Source organism: Penicillium subrubescens (genome assembly GCF_028828155.1).
Source record: "Penicillium subrubescens strain IBT 31985 chromosome Unknown utg000002l_segment0_segment0, whole genome shotgun sequence".
In the NCBI taxonomy this organism is placed as follows: Eukaryota; Fungi; Ascomycota; class Eurotiomycetes; order Eurotiales; family Aspergillaceae; genus Penicillium; species Penicillium subrubescens.
The window spans coordinates 3,539,803-3,558,924 of record NW_026643152.1 but is presented as its reverse complement, the minus strand read 5'-3'; the positions used below and the strand labels follow the sequence as shown (position 1 = coordinate 3,558,924).

General features: G+C 50.1%; 5 protein-coding genes across 5 annotated transcripts; 1 reads left to right on the top strand and 4 right to left on the bottom strand.

The window, feature by feature from the left end:
- Positions 1–202: 202 nt before the first annotated feature.
- Positions 203–553, bottom strand: N7473_002653 (uncharacterized protein; the record flags this gene model as incomplete). The annotated part of the gene is made up of 1 exon (XM_057148593.1): positions 203–553. The coding sequence occupies one exon, from the start codon at positions 551–553 to the stop codon at positions 203–205; it is 351 nt and encodes a 116-aa protein (XP_057012247.1).
- A 968-nt stretch (positions 554–1,521) lies between these two features.
- On the bottom strand, positions 1,522–4,947 carry N7473_002652 (uncharacterized protein; the record flags this gene model as incomplete). Its single annotated transcript, XM_057148592.1, has 1 exon — positions 1,522–4,947. One exon carries the CDS (start codon positions 4,945–4,947, stop codon positions 1,522–1,524), a length of 3,426 nt encoding a protein of 1,141 aa, XP_057012246.1.
- A 677-nt stretch (positions 4,948–5,624) lies between these two features.
- N7473_002651 (1-phosphatidylinositol 4-kinase LSB6) lies at positions 5,625–8,561 on the bottom strand. Its single transcript, XM_057148591.1, has 2 exons — positions 6,897–8,561; positions 5,625–6,839 (listed from the first exon to the last, which is right to left on the bottom strand). The coding sequence occupies exons 1-2, from the start codon at positions 8,373–8,375 to the stop codon at positions 6,027–6,029; spliced, it is 2,292 nt and encodes a 763-aa protein (XP_057012245.1). The 5' UTR covers positions 8,376–8,561; the 3' UTR covers positions 5,625–6,026.
- A 1,730-nt stretch (positions 8,562–10,291) lies between these two features.
- Positions 10,292–12,388, top strand: N7473_002650 (putative GATA transcription factor (AreB); the record flags this gene model as incomplete). Its single annotated transcript, XM_057148590.1, has 3 exons — positions 10,292–10,420; positions 10,788–10,973; positions 11,074–12,388. The coding sequence occupies 3 exons, from the start codon at positions 10,292–10,294 to the stop codon at positions 11,749–11,751; spliced, it is 993 nt and encodes a 330-aa protein (XP_057012244.1). The 3' UTR covers positions 11,752–12,388.
- A 4,705-nt stretch (positions 12,389–17,093) lies between these two features.
- On the bottom strand, positions 17,094–19,089 carry N7473_002649 (uncharacterized protein; the record flags this gene model as incomplete). Its single annotated transcript, XM_057148589.1, has 8 exons — positions 17,094–17,578; positions 17,631–17,748; positions 17,800–17,815; positions 17,873–18,452; positions 18,511–18,615; positions 18,673–18,805; positions 18,858–18,929; positions 19,009–19,089. The coding sequence occupies 8 exons, from the start codon at positions 19,087–19,089 to the stop codon at positions 17,094–17,096; spliced, it is 1,590 nt and encodes a 529-aa protein (XP_057012243.1).
- Positions 19,090–19,122: the final 33 nt, after the last annotated feature.

Below are 19,122 nucleotides of genomic sequence, written 5' to 3'. Positions count from 1 at the left end.
AGGAGTTATGGGGCATGGTGTTCCCGTTATTGTGCTTTCGTTTTCGATACCAATTGATGATTTCATGAGATTTCCTTGTGTCGATCCTCTGATACGAACTGCTCATACACAGAATGAATTCCAGAACCAGTCCCTCCAAGGAAACAAAAGCACCACAACCACCGAGGATATCCAATCCATATACCCCAGCAAACTCCCCAACCTAAGGAAGAACAGCCGGCAACACCCTATTCAACACATCATCCGCAACATCAACCGGATCAGGACCAGTATAATGCTTGCACCAGAGCCGTTTATACCCAGAAACACAACTATGTCCATAATCACTACAACAATCCCCCTTCCCATTCTTGCAAAGATCTTTCCAATCTTTATCCCGGGTCCATTCGACCATTGTCCGGCCATCAATCCTGATCCCGATGTGGTCATCTGTGGTACCGCAGAGCGGCCAGCTTCCTTCCCAGGTGCAATCCCTTCCGATATCGAGGAAGTCGCAGGCTAGAGATGGTGTGAGGAGGAGGAGAGTTGTGGCTGCGAGGGTGTAGAGTTTCATTGTGAAGGTGAATGACTTGGTGATTTGGTTTAGGAAGCTGGTGGATGGGAATTTGGATAGCTTGGCTTGGATTGGTTTAGATGTGTTCACCGAATCTGCGATAGATAATTTTGATATGAATGATTTGCAGGGGCTGGAATTGAGGGTCCTCGAGCCATTATTTATGATCTCTGTTCGTAGATCCAGGGATCTACTTCATGCAGGGACTTGGCTGCTCTGTAGAACGATATTACACAATTGTCTCGGCGGGCCCGGGACTAACCTTGATAAACGAGACAATACATAGTGAGCTGATTAATTTCCATCCATGTTCCTTGAAAATGCAACGAACAGTTAGACATTCTGATTTACGCGTGGCTATGTAACGTGCTACAGTATCTACCTAGGGCTGGATGAAATCAACTTCTTGTAGTTGGTATAGCTCACTCAGCTTCGAATGCGGCGGGTGTCAGCTTGGTCACCTGGTTGTTTCCATCTTTGGAATGCGGACATTTATTGCGTAAGATTGACATGAGAGAATGTACGTTTCAAGAAAGACCCCAGGTTTCCTGGGGTCCATGGTTACTAAGAGGTCATGTTGCATCGAAGCATCCCCATTCTAAATATGAGCTATCTAATTACCAGGGCATGTCACTCTATTTGAAGAGCGCACGCATGTATTGACCATGAACCTGCAAACAATGAAAGAAGGGGGAATGTATCGTCTGTGAAAACCCCAGAAAAGAGAAAAACCCCAGAAAAGGAAAAAATAATGCAAACGATTCCAGCGCCTGTAAGAATATCATTCCGAAATATCCTTTTCCCCGGGTATCAATTGAAACCAGAAAACAAAAACCATCCGCCCGTCCGCCCATCACGTAAATTGCTGGAATATAACGAAAAAGCAGAGTCAAGGCCATGCCGTGCAGATGTCCCGAAATGTAGAGTCCTCTCAAACGGCAGATGATGTCGTGAAGAAATGTCGTTCCTCACTTGAACAGGCTGCGGTACTCCCGCATGCGCTGCTCCTGGGCTTCGCCCTTGTCCAGCTTACCGCGGTTCATACTCATGTCCGCGAGCTTTTGTTTCTTCCGTGCGAGCTCGAGGATCTTCTCCTCGATGCTGTTCTTCATGACGAACTGCATAATTACCACCTCGCGATGCTGGCCCAAGCGGTGCACACGATCAACAGCCTGGGCGACTGCGGCTGGGTTATAGTGTGGCTCCATGACAAAGACACGCGATGCGGAGGTCAAATTCAGACCAACACCACCGGCACCGATAGTGGCCAGTAGTATAGTCACAGAGTCATCCCTGGCAAAGAGATCGAGCGCCTTGCTACGGGCCTTCAAGGTCATGGTTCCGTCCAGTCGGGTAAAGCTGTCCAGGCCATTGTGCTTCAAAGCAATCTCGATCAGGTCCAGATGCGAGGTCCACAGCGAGAAAACCACAGATTTGATGGGTTTCTCACCAACCAGCGTCTTGCTTTCCGCGGCGATGGATTGGAGATTCTCAATAAGAGCGATGGTCTTCGTATGCGGACCCTCGTACTCACCAAGAATCTTACCATTCTTGCGCGATTCCTTTCGCTGGATCTGCAACCTGTCAAGACCAGCGGCAGTGACCACAGAGTATTGTACTCGGGTCCAGCCCTGGCAGACTTGGCACTGAATTTCCGTGTCCGGCTTGGAGTCAAACACGGCCTTCCAGGGGGAGAAACAATCCGGGCAGAGAACACATAGGCAAGGGAGATAAATAGCCATCGGGGCATTCTTGTCTTGAGCGCCAGTCTCCGACATAGGCGCCTCGATGAGCTTGTCGCAGAGCTTGCAGGTATCGCCCGACTGGACCATAAGATCGACATGACGAAGGGCCTTCTTGTCAAACGCGTCTTGATTCTCGTCTGGTTCACTGTCCTCAAGATCGATTGCATCTTGCACACTCAGTCCCTTGGTTCTCTCGCGGTCTTCAACATCCAGAAGCTCCTTGCCATGAGCACTGACTTGACGGAGAATCATCATTGCCTTTAGTACAACGTGGTACATGCGGCCGCTGATGGTCTTCTTGCTCTCTTTCGCAATAACACCCATCATGGTGTTGGATTCATTGCGGAAGAACTCATGCAGCTGCGCTTCCTTCTCTGAGAATTCCAACGTCACGATCTTTTCCGTCCGCTCTGGCAGATCAAGCATCTTCTTCACTCGGCGCAGCGTGAAGGAGTCAATCAAGACTCTCAAGCTTGCAAGGGCATGAGCGTTCCCAGTTTTCATCGGGCTGATGACATGTTGAGTAAATCTAGCCCGGTCATCATAAGGGAACAGACGCAAGAACTTAGTCACCGAGAGTAGATCTTCCAGACGATTTTGGATTGGCGTACCAGTAACAGACCAGTGACGCTGCGCTTGGAGGCTCAAGACTGCTTTAGTCTGTTGGTTGGATAGCTCTCGGATGGTGTGTGCCTCATCCAGAACGATTCGAAACAAGTTCATCTTCGCCAAGGGACTGCCACGCTTCGCACCTCGTCCGAGCATCTCGCTGTATACAGTAGAGTATGTGGTGATCAGCAGATCAAGTTTGGAGAGCTCCTCCAGGTCAGTGTTCCGTGAAGCACCATGAAAAACATAGTACTTCAACGAGCCTGGCTTGACATGCTCGCCAATCTGCGAGACCCAATTTGCAATGGTGGACAAAGGTACTACCAAAATTGTGGTCCGGGTGTTGCGAATCCCAGGGATGTGGCGAACCAGGTCACGATCGGGCATCCTTCTAGCCCAGTCGGTTGCTTCGTCAAGCGTAGACAATACCAATGAGAGAATACTCAAGGTTTTGCCTAGACCCATCACATCAGCCAACAGGCCCCCGTAAGTCTGGGCGGGCTCCTCGTCACAAATGACTCCGCTGATGATATCCCGGTACTTTGTGCGGCCATTCTGTTCGATCTTGCGCCACAGAGAGTTGTGATCCTCTTCTTTGTCGCCATACTTGCGGGGTGCTTCCTTCTCTTTCATGAACCAAAGTGCTTGTTTCTGATGGTCCAGAAGAGGCGTTTTCACCGTGGTGGGTGGGTCCAGCATCGGGATATCCATGCTGACAAGTTTGTCAAACATTTTCATCACCGAATCAGTCACCTCCTCAGTCGTGCGCACTTCGTATCGAATGGTAGAGGCTGGGCGATTGCCGTTGTTGGCCGCTGCTGCTGCCACCATTGCACGTCTTTGTTCAGCATGCGGGTTGAAAACAGGCACTCCATTTTCCACAAATACTGGAGTTCCCAGCCAAACATTCTGCTGACCAAGAAAGATTCCAACTTTCTCAACATGCTTCCGCGGTCCGTAGATGGTAATCGATGCCCGATACAGCCCATGGGTCGGCTGCCACACTTCCTCTCCGGGAATCTTCTTTCGCATATCCAGACGTGCAGTAACGTCGATGCTCAAGGCAGGAGAGTCCAGCAGAGGGCAAAGTGCGATAGCAGTCTTCGTATCGACAGTCCCAAACAATTTGCCAAAGGGATCTTTGACGTCGATGCGACTGTCTCCCTTTCGTGCCTCCCGAACCAAGTCCAGCTTCATCGAAGACCACTGGAGTGACTCCAATCCAATCACGGCGTTCGCTCGAGGCTTTGGCACAAGATACGCATTGATCATCGTACTCTCCAGCTTGCCATAGCACACCCGCTGGTTGCTGAGATCATTGGAACCAGTGACCTGCACATCGTCGTCTTCCGCGGCCTTTGGAAGATCTGCAGTCAGGTCCACCACATCAGACGCAGCCGGGGTCGATGTTGAAGTCGAAGTTGGCTCGGATTCGCCTTCTTTCATCCACTGGCCCAGACCATTATCTCCGGCAGTCACGGGCTTGGCCGCCGCGCTGCCTGGAGTGGCGGCACCATCCAACTTCACTTTCTTGGCTGGTTGGTACCCGTGTCGGCGCTGTTCAACATCATAGACATTTTCGATTAGGTTGCGCGATCGAGGTCTAGGGTCGTCGCCGTCACTAATCTCCTGGTAGTTCCGCTTAGTGTCGCTTTCCTCGCCGTCGCGAGTGTTGGTAAAAACGACGGTGAGGTCCTCATTCGAGGGCTGACTCGGCCGGGAGCGCATGATCGGAACTGTGCCTGGTGGCGCGATGGGTGCAATCTGGGAGGTAGGTTCTCGGGGAGATCGGGAGTGAGTTTGCTGAGCGGTGCCTGAAGATTGTAAGCTGGTGTGTTCAGACGACTCTGGATCCTCGGTTGGTGAGAGTGAAAAGGATTCTTCTGGAGAGGGAGGTGTCCGAATAGGATCCAAGACAGCCGCAATAGGATGCTGGTTGTCAGGCGTGGGTAAAGGGGACGTGATGAGGTCGTTACCATTCCGTGGAGCCTGCTTTCGATAGCCCTTGGGGTTCAAGAGCATGGCCGCATGTGGCTCCATGATCGCGCGGTTTGGAGGTGTGTATTTGGCGTGAGTATGTATAGGGAGTTGCAGAGATATATGTAGGAGGCAGAGGACTGGCGAATGAAAAATTGTCGTCGAGGCTGAGGCTCATCAAGAACGAAGGGTGCAGGTGACCGGAAGAAACGAGGGGCGCGGTGCCGTCGCAAGTTTCACGCAGGCCTCACGACATTTGCAGATGAGAAAGAGGGGAGAGTCCGAGTTTGGTCACCAGCAACGGCCAGCGCTGCCCTCGATCTCAAAAGTAGGTGGTCACTTCGAGGTTCGGAGTGGAAGAAGTTCGAGGTCTGGGAGGAAAGCGAACATGACCTCACTCGAGTTGCTTAAACTCGGAAGATCCCGCCGATAAGGATGTGCTTATCGAGGCAGTCAAGGGAGCCGCGTCTAGCCTCGGTGTGCTACCCCACGATCGATTGCAGTTTAGTGGGTGAAAGTGGGATCACGATATAATTTTCATTTTTGGATCAATACGAGATTTGGCTAAAGATTGGTGTTGGGAACTGAGGTGATCTGGGAGTCAAAAATGCAGAAACAATCCAGTGTGGAAAGGCATCTATCACATTTCGGGATGAAAACTAGAGCTGCTATAGGAGCTCGAGCCTGGTTTTGAAAATGTTATTCTTGATATGGAAAATGAACAGACACGATTATCGGACGATGGTATCATGGAATTAAGTCTCGTCATATATGCTACATGAGGCGCTCATTCAAATGCGCCACAACCCAACCCGAACAACCAGAGAAGGTCTATATACAACACAAAATCCCCAATCATGAGCATGGCGTGCGAAAAGAAAAAAAATCTGTAAAGCACATAGCAGGGCGAGGTGTCTCTATCAAGGTGCACCTGCGATGCGACCCCGGCAAGAGAAGAAAAAGAAAAACGAACTGTTGCCGGAGAATCTGCGATGCTTTGGTAAAGCACCGAGAAAAGAACGCTAAACGAAGAATTTGCAGGATTAAATAGTTGAGTGAAAATGCAACAGCATTGAAAAGGGAGAAAAGGCGGGGGAAATAGATGGGGAAACAAGACAGCGTGAAGCGAAAGGGAGAGGCTTTTAGCACCAAGTGAAGACTGGGTTTTTGCTCTTGACGGCTTCCAAGCGCTCCACGATGACTTTGCGCTGATTGCCTTCCATGCCCTCGGCGGCCGCATATCCAAGGTCACCCTCGAGATCATCACTGCCAAAGGTGTTGACATGGGGCACACGGAAAGACACAGAACCGCCATGCTTGCGATGTTTGTTAGGTCGAGCAGGTAGCGAAGGCCATCCGTCCAAGGATCTAGCGTAGGCGCCATCTCCGGTCCGGCGAGCGAAGTCGCCGTCATTCGTAGGACTGGCAGCCGATTCTCTGTCTGACTGGCCGCGGTTGAGTTCAAAGCGGTTCGGGTTGGGGAGATCACTTGGGGCCGAGTCCAAACCCAGAAGGTCATGATTGGTCGGGGCATTAGAAGAAATGACTGCGCCAATGTCCATTTCTTCCTCTTCATCATAATCATAATTCATGGCTTGGCGTCTCTGCGCATCCATAGACGGGGCTCGCATCGGAATAGCAACAGGCACATCAACCAAGTCATCCCATACGCAAACCCGAGTCCTCCGGGTCAATTCGAGTGGGCCATGATCCGGTTGCTTCAAGGTCTCGACAACGTTCCAGGCCTGGCCCTTCATCACTGCAATTTGGCGCGCGAACATGCTTTCTTTGAAGTCGTCGTCTTGGGCAAACACCTGGCGCAGTGCCATCTGTGTTCCGCTCCACCACGCGGTAGATGTCAACAGCGGGAGGAAATGGTCACGAGTCTTTTGCGAGAAGGGCTGGCCAATCAAGGAAACCGGCAGGAAAAGCCATCCGAAGGGGAAGCTTCGCCACTATAGTTTGGGTCAGTATCAAAGAGCATAGAAATGCGGAAAGCGATGAAAACTTACAGCATCCGGGTGTTTCCACGGCCATGAGAGACTGTTGTCAATGGCACCCACTGAAACGGAAGCTTGCTGCTCTGATGAGGCCAAGGGAGTTCCGGTTCGACTGACTGCCATCATCGTCTCTTGGCGCTTGTAGGGATGCGAGCCATTGGAATTGACGGAAACCGGACGAGGCGGAGGCATGAGTTCATCCTCGTCGTGTTTGGGTGTAGGCTCCGTACTCTTCGGGGGGTCCGCCACAATCGAGACCTGTTCAGTGCCCCAGTCGATCTTGACCATCCAGTTATCCAAACCACGGTCCGTATTGCGCATGATGTAGTCAAGAATGACCAGCTTCTCCAACTCCTCACGGAATGACTGCTTCAGATTTTCAGTCCAGTTGAATCGCCGCTCACGGCTCTCGTCGCGCGGGTTTGGCGATGGCATATAACCGTTCTCATCCTCGTCTTCGTCGTCGGACTGCGCGCCTGACGGACGGCATGCCTCGTTCCATGGCCGCTTTTTGCGCTTCGGCGCATCTTGGGCACGGAATCCCGTGTTGGTTTGGTCGGGCCAGGGATGTTCGCGGAGGAAGATGTTGGCATCCTTGTATCCTTTCAGGAAAACCTGGAAGCTACCTGGTTTTGGAGGCAACGTTTTTTTGCCCTTCCATGCCTTGCGCCGTTCCCAGAAATCGTAGAAGAAGGATTTAGAGGACAGGTATACGATATCGGTATAAGGGACCATGTTTGTTCGAAGTCGGGCATCGAGAACGTAAGCGGCGGCTTCGGAGACGTACGAAAGATTGGGAATGAGGCAGGCTCGACCGAAGAAACAAGGGAACAAGTTTCGGTGAACCCACTTGGTCCATTTGGGGTTTCGCGAGGCATACGGTTCCTCGTCCTTTGGTTTGAACACACCAACAACTTTGCCTTCAGGATTCCGGGCAAAATAACTGCCCGAACTACCTTGTGCAATCATCCGCGGGTGGACGTCCATCTCAATTGCCAGCCGGACACTCTCGATGATTTCCTCAAACTCCGCCCGGGCTCTTCGTTGTTGGCCCTCAAACTCATCCGACTCCAGTTCTTCCGCAGTCACAGCCCGAACGCCGGGAGGAGCCTGGAAGACCGAGTGGTAGATCTCGAGCTTCTCTTCCTCGAAGGTCTTGCCCTTGACGCGGTTGATCTTGAACTTGGAGGCAATCTCATCCGCCCACCGTTCCAGACGTGCGTTGATCGCCTTGATATCGACCCCGGAGTTGCGACGGCCGCGCCGTTGATATTGACTGTGTCTCCGTCGATGGCCGGGGGGCGTGGAGAGACCGGACGCCTGCATCTGGGCTCGGGAGGAGATGGGGGCATAACGAGGAGCGGAGGCCGAGATTGTCGAGGATGCGACAGCAATGTCATCATCTTCCGAGTCGTCATGAAGGTAGCCGCGTTCCTCCTCCTCCTGAGCGAGGCGAGCGTAGCCCGACGTGGCAGGGCGGTTTTTCGGCATCGTGAAGGAGAAGAAGAGGCGGCTTTAAGGGATTGGCCACACACACCAGCCAAGAGAATAGAAATGGTTTATGAAGAAACGAAGGACACAAAAAAAAACTTTAATCCATCACGCGGCGATACTTCGCGGGTGAGAAGGATAGGAAGAATCGAAGGTGAAGGACAAGGCAGTGAAATTAGTTAGTTGGCCAACCCGTCATGGACGATTTCGGTATTATGGCCAGCAAGACGAGGCGGCTAGAGCAGGGGGTATTACTGTACAGTACCTTTAATTTACCGTGGGTCTTCAGGACCACGCATTCGATATGGGGAAATTGCAGGGTCCCGTTTACGGCGGAGTATGACCAGCGGTAATTCTGATACGCACCGCCACAGTTGGAGGATCCACTGGGCCCCCCTAATCCACCCACGCATACGGATGTACATCAACCCAGACAAAAGGGGGGTTGCATGTGTACTCGACTCACGTACTACTCGGATATGACATGATTCAAGACAAGACATTGTTGCCAGTCCTCTACTTTGGTCCATTGGGTTTCCTCCTCAGGGAGACAGGACTATCAATACCAGAGAAGGTTGATCACTCATTGATACACAACATCGGCACTTGAGGTGTCCACTTTGTGTCCAACTATGAGCACTAAATATCTATTCCTATGCATATACAACTCCATACTCATTAGGTATAAGCACAGGCATCTGTATAAAAAGGCTTGGTCTTCTCTCAAGCCAGGCGAGATTCGGCGTTTTTAGTACATATAGCTATACGGCCCAGCCAAGTTTGCGGAGTCCAGTATTCCTTCCAACTCACTCTAGGCAGTAAAGCCCTGAGGTCTAGCATGGTTGAACGGGGTTGAAGTCGTGCCATTTGACATGGAATTAAGAGGCCGGGCCCAGAGACATCTTCCATACATTCCAGCTCCCTGCGGAATAATAAAACATACCAACGTTAGTCGTGTAATTACGAGCCTTTTTTCCAGTCGGCGCCAAGTATGCGGCACGCGATAAGTGATAATTTCGATACGCCCGCGCGATAATAACAATCGGGCTGGATAAGATCGTCTCATTTCTTGTTTCTTCGCATCTCACCCTCCCGCTGATCGCATCGCTTCGCAAACTCCATTTTCAATCGGATCTCAATTTCAATGGGGTTCTGATCTCGGACAGTCACTCCTTTGGTTGTTTCCTGGTTTCGGTTTGGTTTTCTTCCAAGAAAGCCTCACGTTATCATTAACCGCTGGCAAACGGTCATCATCGCGGACGACTCAACGGTCATCTCACTTTGCGATCATTGCCCAACCCCATTCTCTCGCGGTCAATTGTGATTGCTCGACAGCCTTCGCGGCAGGAAAGATTCCCATCTCCTTGATTGACAGTCTCGCGCGACACACAAACGTCGACTCCCTCGTCGCTTCCTCTCTTCCCTAACCCCCTTGTCCTTCAATTCGGTCGCTCGTGGCCGAATTTCGATCGATTGCCTATCCTCACCCTCCATTGTGGCTTCCATCCTCTTCCCGGCGTCGCCCATCGACCCGGCTCTCAAACCTGCCTCGTCCGCGCATCAGACCCCCGAGCTCTCCCGCTTCGACACCCCATCCGTTGATCCTTCTATCCCACGTCCACCCTCGACCGACGACGACATCCCGAAGCGCTTCTCCCCCGTACTGCCTGAGCTGAGCAGTATTGGCAAGTTCCCCAGCTCCGATTATCGAGAGAACTTCCCTGGATCGGTCTCCCTGAGCGCCTCTCTTCCTGGACTGGCAGCGCTTGCCTCGGTCGCGTCCGCCCCAACTTCGAATCTACGGTACGTTTGCATACAGGTTGAAAGAGATGATGAACCCTGGGACACAGTGTCTTTGTAGAGGAGACTTCTTGTTCCCTGACTCGAGATGCTGCACCCTCATATCTATGGGCGACATGGACTTGAGTTGGCTGACCAGGTTTTCCTCTCCCAGTGAGTCGTTCGACGCGAATGCGAATATGGCGAACATCAGCTATGCGAGCACAGCGCCTGCTGCTACGACTGGTGGACAGGGCAACAATCCGGTGAGTTCGCAACTTGAATAGTTTTTGTATTTGTGGTTCATCTTCCCCATAATCCTCATCACTCTCTCTCTCACTTCCTCTCTATCGCTATCTTTTATCTCCCCTTGCACGATTTTCACGCTTATCGGCCCCCGGCCCTTATCTACGCAACCGGATGTTATCGGCGCGGGTTATCAGTTAGTCGCTGGGGCTTGGCATCACCCGATCCGTGCGCATCTGCAATCGCCAATCCTTATCGAACCCATCAAATCTCTCCCCAATCTTATCATCCAGCACTATCCTCCCATCTCCTGTCCCCTCTTCCCTCTTCTAATCCTCTCACGCCATGGCGACCACATTGACTGACGACAAGCGACCTCAATTACAGCCCGTCTGCCAAAACTGCGGCACCTCGACCACGCCCTTGTGGCGCCGCGACGAGCTGGGCTCCGTTCTTTGCAACGCCTGCGGACTGTTTCTGAAGCTGCACGGGCGGCCTCGCCCGATAAGCCTGAAGACCGATGTAATCAAAAGTCGCAATCGCGTCAAGACTGGCCAGGGTCCTAAGCGCAAGGTGAGTCCTCGCAACGAGGAAAATTTTTCGCGCCCCCTTCGTCCCCATCCCTCAGGATAAGAAATTTCTCCCCGTGCTGACCGTTGCGATCTCTCTCCAGTCTGGCGGCCCGATCGATACCAATGGCCTGTCTGGGGCCACCGAGGCTGGGACTCCTCTCGGTTCAAATGCTTACCGTCGCGCTTCGCGTAAGATGTCCCCGGGTCACTCGGATCGCTCGAACTCCCCGTTGTCGCGAACGGAGACCCCGGGGTTCGGGTCCATGCAGGCACACAACTCGAACATCGCCCCGCAACATATGTTCGATCAGGTCACTGCTGGTCGTGACAGTGGACTGGGCTCCTCCGGTCTTCCTTCCCTTCCGCTTCGACAGCCCTCTCCCTCTGCCGTCGATCGTCAACTCGAGTCTCCTCAGACATACGAAAGCCTGCTGGCCCTCAATACCTCCCTCAAGACCCGTGTCAGTGAACTTGATCTGATCAACGAGCTGTTCCGCGGTCGAGTCGCCGAACTCGAGCAGAGTGACGCGAGCGCGCGTCGCTCGGAGATGATTGCGCGGGATTCGGAAGCTCGCCTGCGCCGTACTCTGGAAGAGACCCAGCGCCGCGAGGAAGACTTGAAGCGTCGCGTCAGTGAACTCGAGCGTCAGGTCGGTGGTAGCGGTTCCTTCGATGCGGATAGCTCTGAGCCCTCCGCTAAGCGCATTCGCCTTGCCGATATGGTAGAACATTCTCCTGAGGAATCGCCAGCGCCACCCAAGTCTCCCAAGAGCACCTAAGCTCTCTCACCATCTTCCGGTCATTACACAGTGCTTCCACCTTCCTCACCCCCTGTTCTGTGTTTTTGAGCTCATCCCGCGATTGCTGGAACGTCCGATCTTCCCTGGTCCTTTTGATACCCTTCCCGACTCTTTCCTCGGCTGGAATTTTCAACATACAAAAAAGCTAATTCTCGCCCGTTTGTCTTTCTTTTCTTTTCTTCCCTGGTTCGCCGGATGTTTCGCAAAAGCTCTCCTTTTAATTTCCTTTCTGCGGGTTGTGTACGAAAATTTCCAGTATGCTTTAATGGTATTGTCCCTTTTTTTTTTCTTTCTTCTATCACTCCTCTGATGAGGACAGGGGATGTGGAAGGTCGGCCAGGTGCACGCGGTGGAACTATGAGAAAAATGAAAATTTACAAGCTATTTTCTGAGTGCTTTAGAAGGTATTTTCTGTTATCGTTTGCTTTTGGACGGGCTAGCTGGTCTGTAGGTCTTGCCCATTTGTCGATCTCGGTGCTTAGGTTCCTGTGTTATGATTCAATCCTCTCATAGACTAGCAATAGGTGTCTATGGGTGTTATTAGGTGTGTTAGCCAGCTTATACGACATGTCAATTGGACAGGTTGTGTTTTCAATCCTATCTACTTCAACTTTGGCTCATGTTCTTCTCTATGTAGCCTTGCGTTAATTAGTAATTAGAACAACGAAGACATTTATTCACCCTTCACCTGGATCACAAGTGAGTTCGCATTGCTAATATGCTGGCATCTTACCCGTTATCGAATTCAACAAATATTCTAGGCCGTCAGTAGAGGTCAGTCTAGGGATTTAAAGGTGTTATTTCGATACTACCTCTGATCTGTAAATTCTGCCTTGCAACCTGTTAGTTTACTTTAGTCCCGATCACTAGCAAGAGTGAGCTAGAATTGGACAACTGGGAAGTGACTACGGAGTAGTAGGTATGAGGAAGTCTAAGAGGCAAAAACAAAACCAAAAGAAGAAACTCCGAATAGGGGAATCGAACCCCTGGCTGTCGTGTGAGAGACGACGATGTTAGCCACTACACCAATTCGGAAAGTGGATCCGGATACCGTTAGGTTATCCTGGCTGGTTGTTGAAAGACGCTCATTTTTTGACATTATGACCCAGAATACAGTATGATGGCCTTACTTGACGAAGGTACGTAAGTTCGTTTGCACTCTTAGGTTCCACAACCGTCGGTGATGTGCCTAAGAACCTATATAATTATGACCCAAACTGCAGGTTTGATTTGATTGTATCTATCTCGAGGTTTTGCAGTTCCTACTCCACTGTCTTGTCATGTCTGAGCTGCTGGTTTCTGAATCGAACAAGCTGACCCTCGGCCCCTTACGATGCTTCTAGTATGCGTTTTTAGCAACTATGCAACACACAGGTTGTAGTTGCGGGTTCTATAGGGCATTACCTTGTTAGTTTGTCGGAATTTTCAGGGTGTTCTTTCCTTTTACTGCCAGTGATATAGAGGCCATGCTCTGTTGAGTGCGCTATTTCGTCGGTCTCCGGAGTAGTCCGATCTCTGTGAGCTCACCATCATTAGGTAGGGTTAATAGCTACTACCGACCATATTGGCCAATAATTTATGGTAGTAGAGGATGAATCGCTATACTAGAAAAATATCTATATCGCGCCTATCTCTGTATTCATTTCATTTAATCTCGGAGGGGCTGCTTGAGCGGTCGTACCTTCCTGTTTGGTTCTTTCGTTCTGCTGGGCGTGGAAGGTCTGGTATAATATGTGGTGCTCCTGCGATTCATATACCGGTTTCACTATGATCATAGATATGAGCAGTATGTAAGCCAATATATAAGACGAGCGCGTCTGATTTTTTTGGAATCCAAGGTTTCGTTCCAGGGTATCCGTCCGTAACAAATATATCTCCATCGCACTTGACGGACGACCGGGCCACAGCACATCTATATTTTCCACAACCGCAAAGGATAAACCATGGAGTGTAAGTAATATGCTAGAACTAAAACTCGAGAATTGTCTCAATGTAGAAGGTATACGGCATGAACTCGTCAGAAAACACTAAACATCACTTAGGAAAGAACCACCGACCCAGTCTAAGTTCGGCGCCAGCAGCACTTAGCAAAATTTTTTTTTTCCTAATTTTTTTTTAATAGCTAGAAAGACCTAAAGGAATGTGGCCGACTTACTGACTGGACCTATTAAGTCCGCAAGCATAAATAATACCAATATAGCAGGAGAACTAGCTACCGCAAGGACCTACATACTGGAGACCCCTCGGGAGATCCCCATTCCTATGAACTGGGTCATATTGTCAAAATTTAACTATCCTTCAACAGCCAGCAGAATAGCCTAGCGGTATTCATGGTTAACGTTCCGAATTGGTGTAGTGGCTAACATCGTCGTCTCTCACACGACAGCCAGGGGTTCGATTCCCCTATTCGGAGTTCATTTATTTTTTGAGTATTCGGATTTTTATGTCGACATGTATCTCACACAAGCTGGATAAGAGCGTACCAAGGTCCAACCGCTGTAAATGGCCTAAATCGACACCGGCGATACCCAAGAAACCACTACTGTACGCTAGCCTGGGCGGTAGGTAGATACAGTGGCATGTAGTCCAAACGAAATTCAGAGCTACTCAAAACAACTCCTTCTTCTCTAAAAACACTCAAATCCTAGAAAAGGCGAGTGTCGAATGACTACAAACATCAAATAGTCCTAGTTAGCTGAAGTCAATGAATCACTAGCAGTTTTTTCCTTATTCATATCGCTGAATGATCGAACGTAGAGGGTGTTGTCATAGGCCTATCTAAAACATCCCGCCCCGGTCTATGCAAAGAGTAATCGGAGTTACCTACAAACCTAGCTAAGTCCAATAGAAAGAGTATTCTGATCGCATAAAGTGCCCATTATTATCATCACTGTGGTCGATTTGTTCAGAGGTACTCGGTTTTCACAAAAAACGTAGCCTGGTTCTTCGAGCCGCACCGAGGGCGGCTTGGGCCACTGTGAATTAGATGTGTATCGATGTAGTCATAAATAATGGGTCTAGCAGTACCAGTAAGCCTAGCAAGCCCTGCAGAATTCGCAGACACAGCCATCTTCCAAGTAAAATCAAATTTAGGAGTAGCTGGGGTGGCTATCGTTGTAAATAGTATGCTGGCTAGCCGGCTTGGAAAAAAGTCGAATTTGTCACTTCGCAAGGTGCAGGTACATAGTGGCAAAATTCGGCGTTGTTCATCAGCCAGCAGGATAGCCTAGTGGCATCCACGGTTCCACCTTCCGAATTGGTGTAGTGGCTAACATCGTCGTCTCTCACACGACAGCCAGGGGTTCGATTCCCCTATTCGGAGTTATTTCTTTTGTTTTTTTGTATTAGCACATCGAAATTACATCTTGCTTGTGGGAGTAATCCTTGACCTCGTTGTTATCTCCAAGGTTAGGCGGAACTCTAAATCTTTAGGACATAGTTAGAAAGTTCAGCCAATATCTCTGCAGTCATATAGCCCGTACACTCTACTAGCTGGGCGTCTATAACACCTCTGCAATATTCTCTAATACCGCTAGGACGCAAATATTTCGAATTTGCAGAGACAACGTTTAAACAAGGAGGTGATCCCACAGTCCCGAGAAGAGAAAAAATACGATAGGAGCCGGGGCTGAATACTATTATGAGATCTATCTTGCCAGTACATGTATGAGGTGACTTCACCAGTAGACGCAAGCCAGATAATGTATATAGAGCTGCCTTGGCCATGATTCTGGGGTCCCAGCCTCCAGTTGATCACAGTTAGACACTAGTCATGAGCTTACCTACTATTCATCCTGTAATATTGCCTTGACATTGTCTAGCGGTCTGCTCTCCTCACGTATCATCCGGGCGGAGCGTTTGCCTTCAGCGAGTCAGAAGAATACCTTGGCAATGGGATCATGACCAGGGCCCTGGTCATGCAATAGAGCCCTCAAGATGTCGGTCCAATCAAGACCCCTACTCTAATGCTGTACTACCGGCCGAGGCCGAGACATTAGGAGCTGAGGTCGGGTTTTGCACCTGGTACAAAGACCGAAGTAGTCCTACAAGACTCACCCAGCGCTAGGATGGCTTCTTGAATATTGATTGCCTGCAAGGCCAGAAAAAGCAGATATGGGCAAGTACCTATATAGTCTACAGATCGCTCGTAGACCTCATAGTGATTGCATTTCATCTACTTGCATCTTGATTCCAGAAGACATTCGCTGCATTGACGCCATGAATTGTACCGCCCAACGTGGGTTTCACATACAAGTCTCACTTTTTATCGCCCCGAAGAATCTAGAGAAGTTCTTCAAGGCTTTCAGGCCAATATACGATAAGACCATAGCGGAACCTGAGTGTATTTCTCTGGATGTTTTTCAGTCGCCTGATGACCCTGGTCATATACTCTTGTCGGAGACTTGGTGAGTTTGGGCTCTGAGATCATCAGCATTCTTTCTTATCACCTGTTTGGACTGACATGTTAGTATAGGAATGCCGAGTTTGATTGTTTCGTAGAGGTAACTTGATATTCACTTGAAAGGTTCCTATTAAAACCCATGATTAACGAAGCAAGAAACAGAAGAGAGCCGCTAGAGAGGATTTGAAGGAGTACTTTACAGTAATCGAGCCCTTGTTTACCAAGTCTCGGGAATTTAAGGTATTCAATCGTCTTCTGGAATACCACAAGATAGAGCAATGAATGGATCCGTTGGCAGACAGACGGCGGGGTGATCACGTTTTCCCGAGACTGAGAAGGACAGATTTGCGCCAGCCTGAATGAGGGATAGACAAAGGTTGTATTGACCCACCCTGTTTCAATAGATGCCTCGTCTATCACCTCACTTGCTCGAGCCTCTTTGCGCTGCTATGCTCTACGAGAGACAGCACAGTCAGGTTTTGCTCGAAGCGTGACCCGACCCGTATATGGACCTCCCATGCCATGTGCGTAATTATCGGCGAGGAAATTAATGAAAACACTTTAGAATGTGTTGCCATCTAAGCTAGAGTAAAATTTGCCACACCCAGTCGTCAACAAACAACCAAATGAAATCGCCAGAAGGAGAGAAATATGAAATATGAAACGCAGTAGATGCAAGGAGTATCAAGTCTATAACAGATGATAAAATGAAGCCATGAATGCACGGGATGTATAAGAAGCTCAGCGTCGACGCCAGATCGTGGAGGGTTGACCAGCAATTGTTGATCATAAGGTTGCCAGCCCCGGGACATGAGAAAAAACCCGGAAATGAGAGCTGGACAGTAGGTAACAGTGCAATTCCGTTAGTCAGCGCGAGAAAAGACACTGACTAGTTCTAATTAGAAAGGGATCCCGTCGTCTATGCGAGTCGGTGATCGGTCTTCTTCCGCCCAACGTTGTGAATCTGTCTCTCGCGGAGGATACTCCATAAACAAACGCCTATGCCCGCAAGCCCGGAGAAGAAAGTCAGGTAATAGGCGGAGCGGTAACAGGCCAGGCCATCGGGACACTCGCGGTCACCTTCGTGGCCGATAACGGAGTGTCGGTCGTAGACGGTGCCGTATAGAAGATTGAAGACGTTTCCACTGAACACGGGGGCTAGAGTCATGACACCCCAGTTCTGTGAAAGACCGCCAATGCCAAAGGTATGTGCGACCAAGGAGGGGAATACGCCGAACAAAAATCCGTAGGCAACACCAGTAAAAGCAGAGACAACGACCAGCGTATTCGGGTTGGAGATTGAGGAGGCCGCAAATTGGGTCAGGGTGAAGACAACGGCTGAGATTAGAAGACACCAGAAGCGGGACATGTTTAGTTTCTTGACAAGAATGTCGGAGCCGATGCCTGGAAGAACAAATTAGTATGCGTGAATGACTTCGCCTCGAGAGTCACATACCGCTGAAGAGCCGGCCGAGGAAGTTGCAGAATGAGAGAATCGAGACATGCATGACCTGTCGTTGATGGATGAATTTGGAAGTAGCACTGTCATCGTAATAGAGCCAGAGGGCCTTGGCCTGGAGAGAGGGTTAGGATTTGAAATGAAACGTCAAGGTTAATGATCTTACGCTATTGCCAATGTTGCTGCGAGCACGTTGTCAGTAATTGAAACATAAGCTTGCGCGGAGCGATTTAACTTACTTAATGGTCATCAAACCAATACCGGATAACAGCGCCATGGTCAGGAACAACTGCCAGAAATCAATATGGCGTAACATCGTCAACCCGCGAATATCCGGGTGGTGCGCCTCCATAGCCACAACGCCCAGGTAATCGTCATCTAGTGTGTCGAAGGAGGGTCTACCATCGGGCTTAGACACTAGGGAGGAGGTCTCATCCGAATCGGCGCCATAGGCTCGGTGGTTTGACACTGTCGATTGCGTACGCGCGTGTGCCGATTGCCCATGAGCGAATGCAGTAGAGTTGTGGTCCTCCGAGTTCACAGGCACATTGCTTCCGCGGCGCATCCGCTGAGAATTGCCCTGGTCACCAGGGCCATGATGAGGTAGAGATGAGTAGGACTCGACGGAAAATATTCGAAGGAATGGGATAGAGCAAAAAGAGAGAATCGAGGTTCCAAGTGCCAACAAGAGGAGGAAGCGACCGGTGTCTTCCTTGAAGATTAATGTGGAAACATTAGACCAGAACAGAGCACTCAGTCCGAAGGCAGCCAACGGAAACGCAGTTGCTGTACCACGGTGATCGGGGAAGTTTGAAGCAGCTGCAAGAGATGAAGGTTAGCTTTAACTCTTATTCTAAGGGAGTATGAACTGATATACCTGTCTTAATGGCACCACCAAAGGCAGAGCAGCCACCGGTACCCGTCAAGAAAGCGAAAAAGCACAGGAAGATAATTGGCACCGAGCCCTCTCCCGATTGATACGCTATAGAGGTCAGCAAGGATATTCTCGATCCTATGTATTCGTCCCAAACTTGCATACCTAGGTAAATTGGATAGTATCCCAACGCCAGCAAGATCGAACCGACCAGGGTGATCAGTCGTGGGCCACGAGCATCCGTCAATAATCCCATTGGGATGCCCATCGCATACATGCCCAGATTTCCCGCGGCACCCTGCCAAGCTGTCAACATCGGAGTTTCGCCGGTCTGGGGTCACACGACTCACGATCAAATTACTCTCGGTCGACGAGAGCTTCATGCGATGCGCAAACTGAGGTGCCCATGCCGAGTATGCATACTATATAGATACTTACTGTTAGCCATCGGGTCGGCGTACGAGAAATGGGATTGCTTAGAGCGGACTGGGAATCACGAACATTAGTTCCGCAGGACAGAGCTACCAGAGTGCCTGCGATGACCGAAATAGTCCGGGCAGTGCCATGATAAGAGCCGGTCATGTTTGCGGGATTCTAGAGGGAGTCTTATTTTCT

Bases quoted from the DNA above. Each gene is read 5' to 3' on its own strand.
- N7473_002651 (XM_057148591.1), bottom strand. From the start codon at position 8,375: ATGCCGAAAAACCGCCCTGCCACGTCGGGCTACGCTCGCCTCGCTCAG. The intron at 6,840-6,896 runs GTAAGTTTTCAT...CCCAAACTATAG, and splicing joins CGTGGAAACACCCGGATGCT to TGGCGAAGCTTCCCCTTCGG.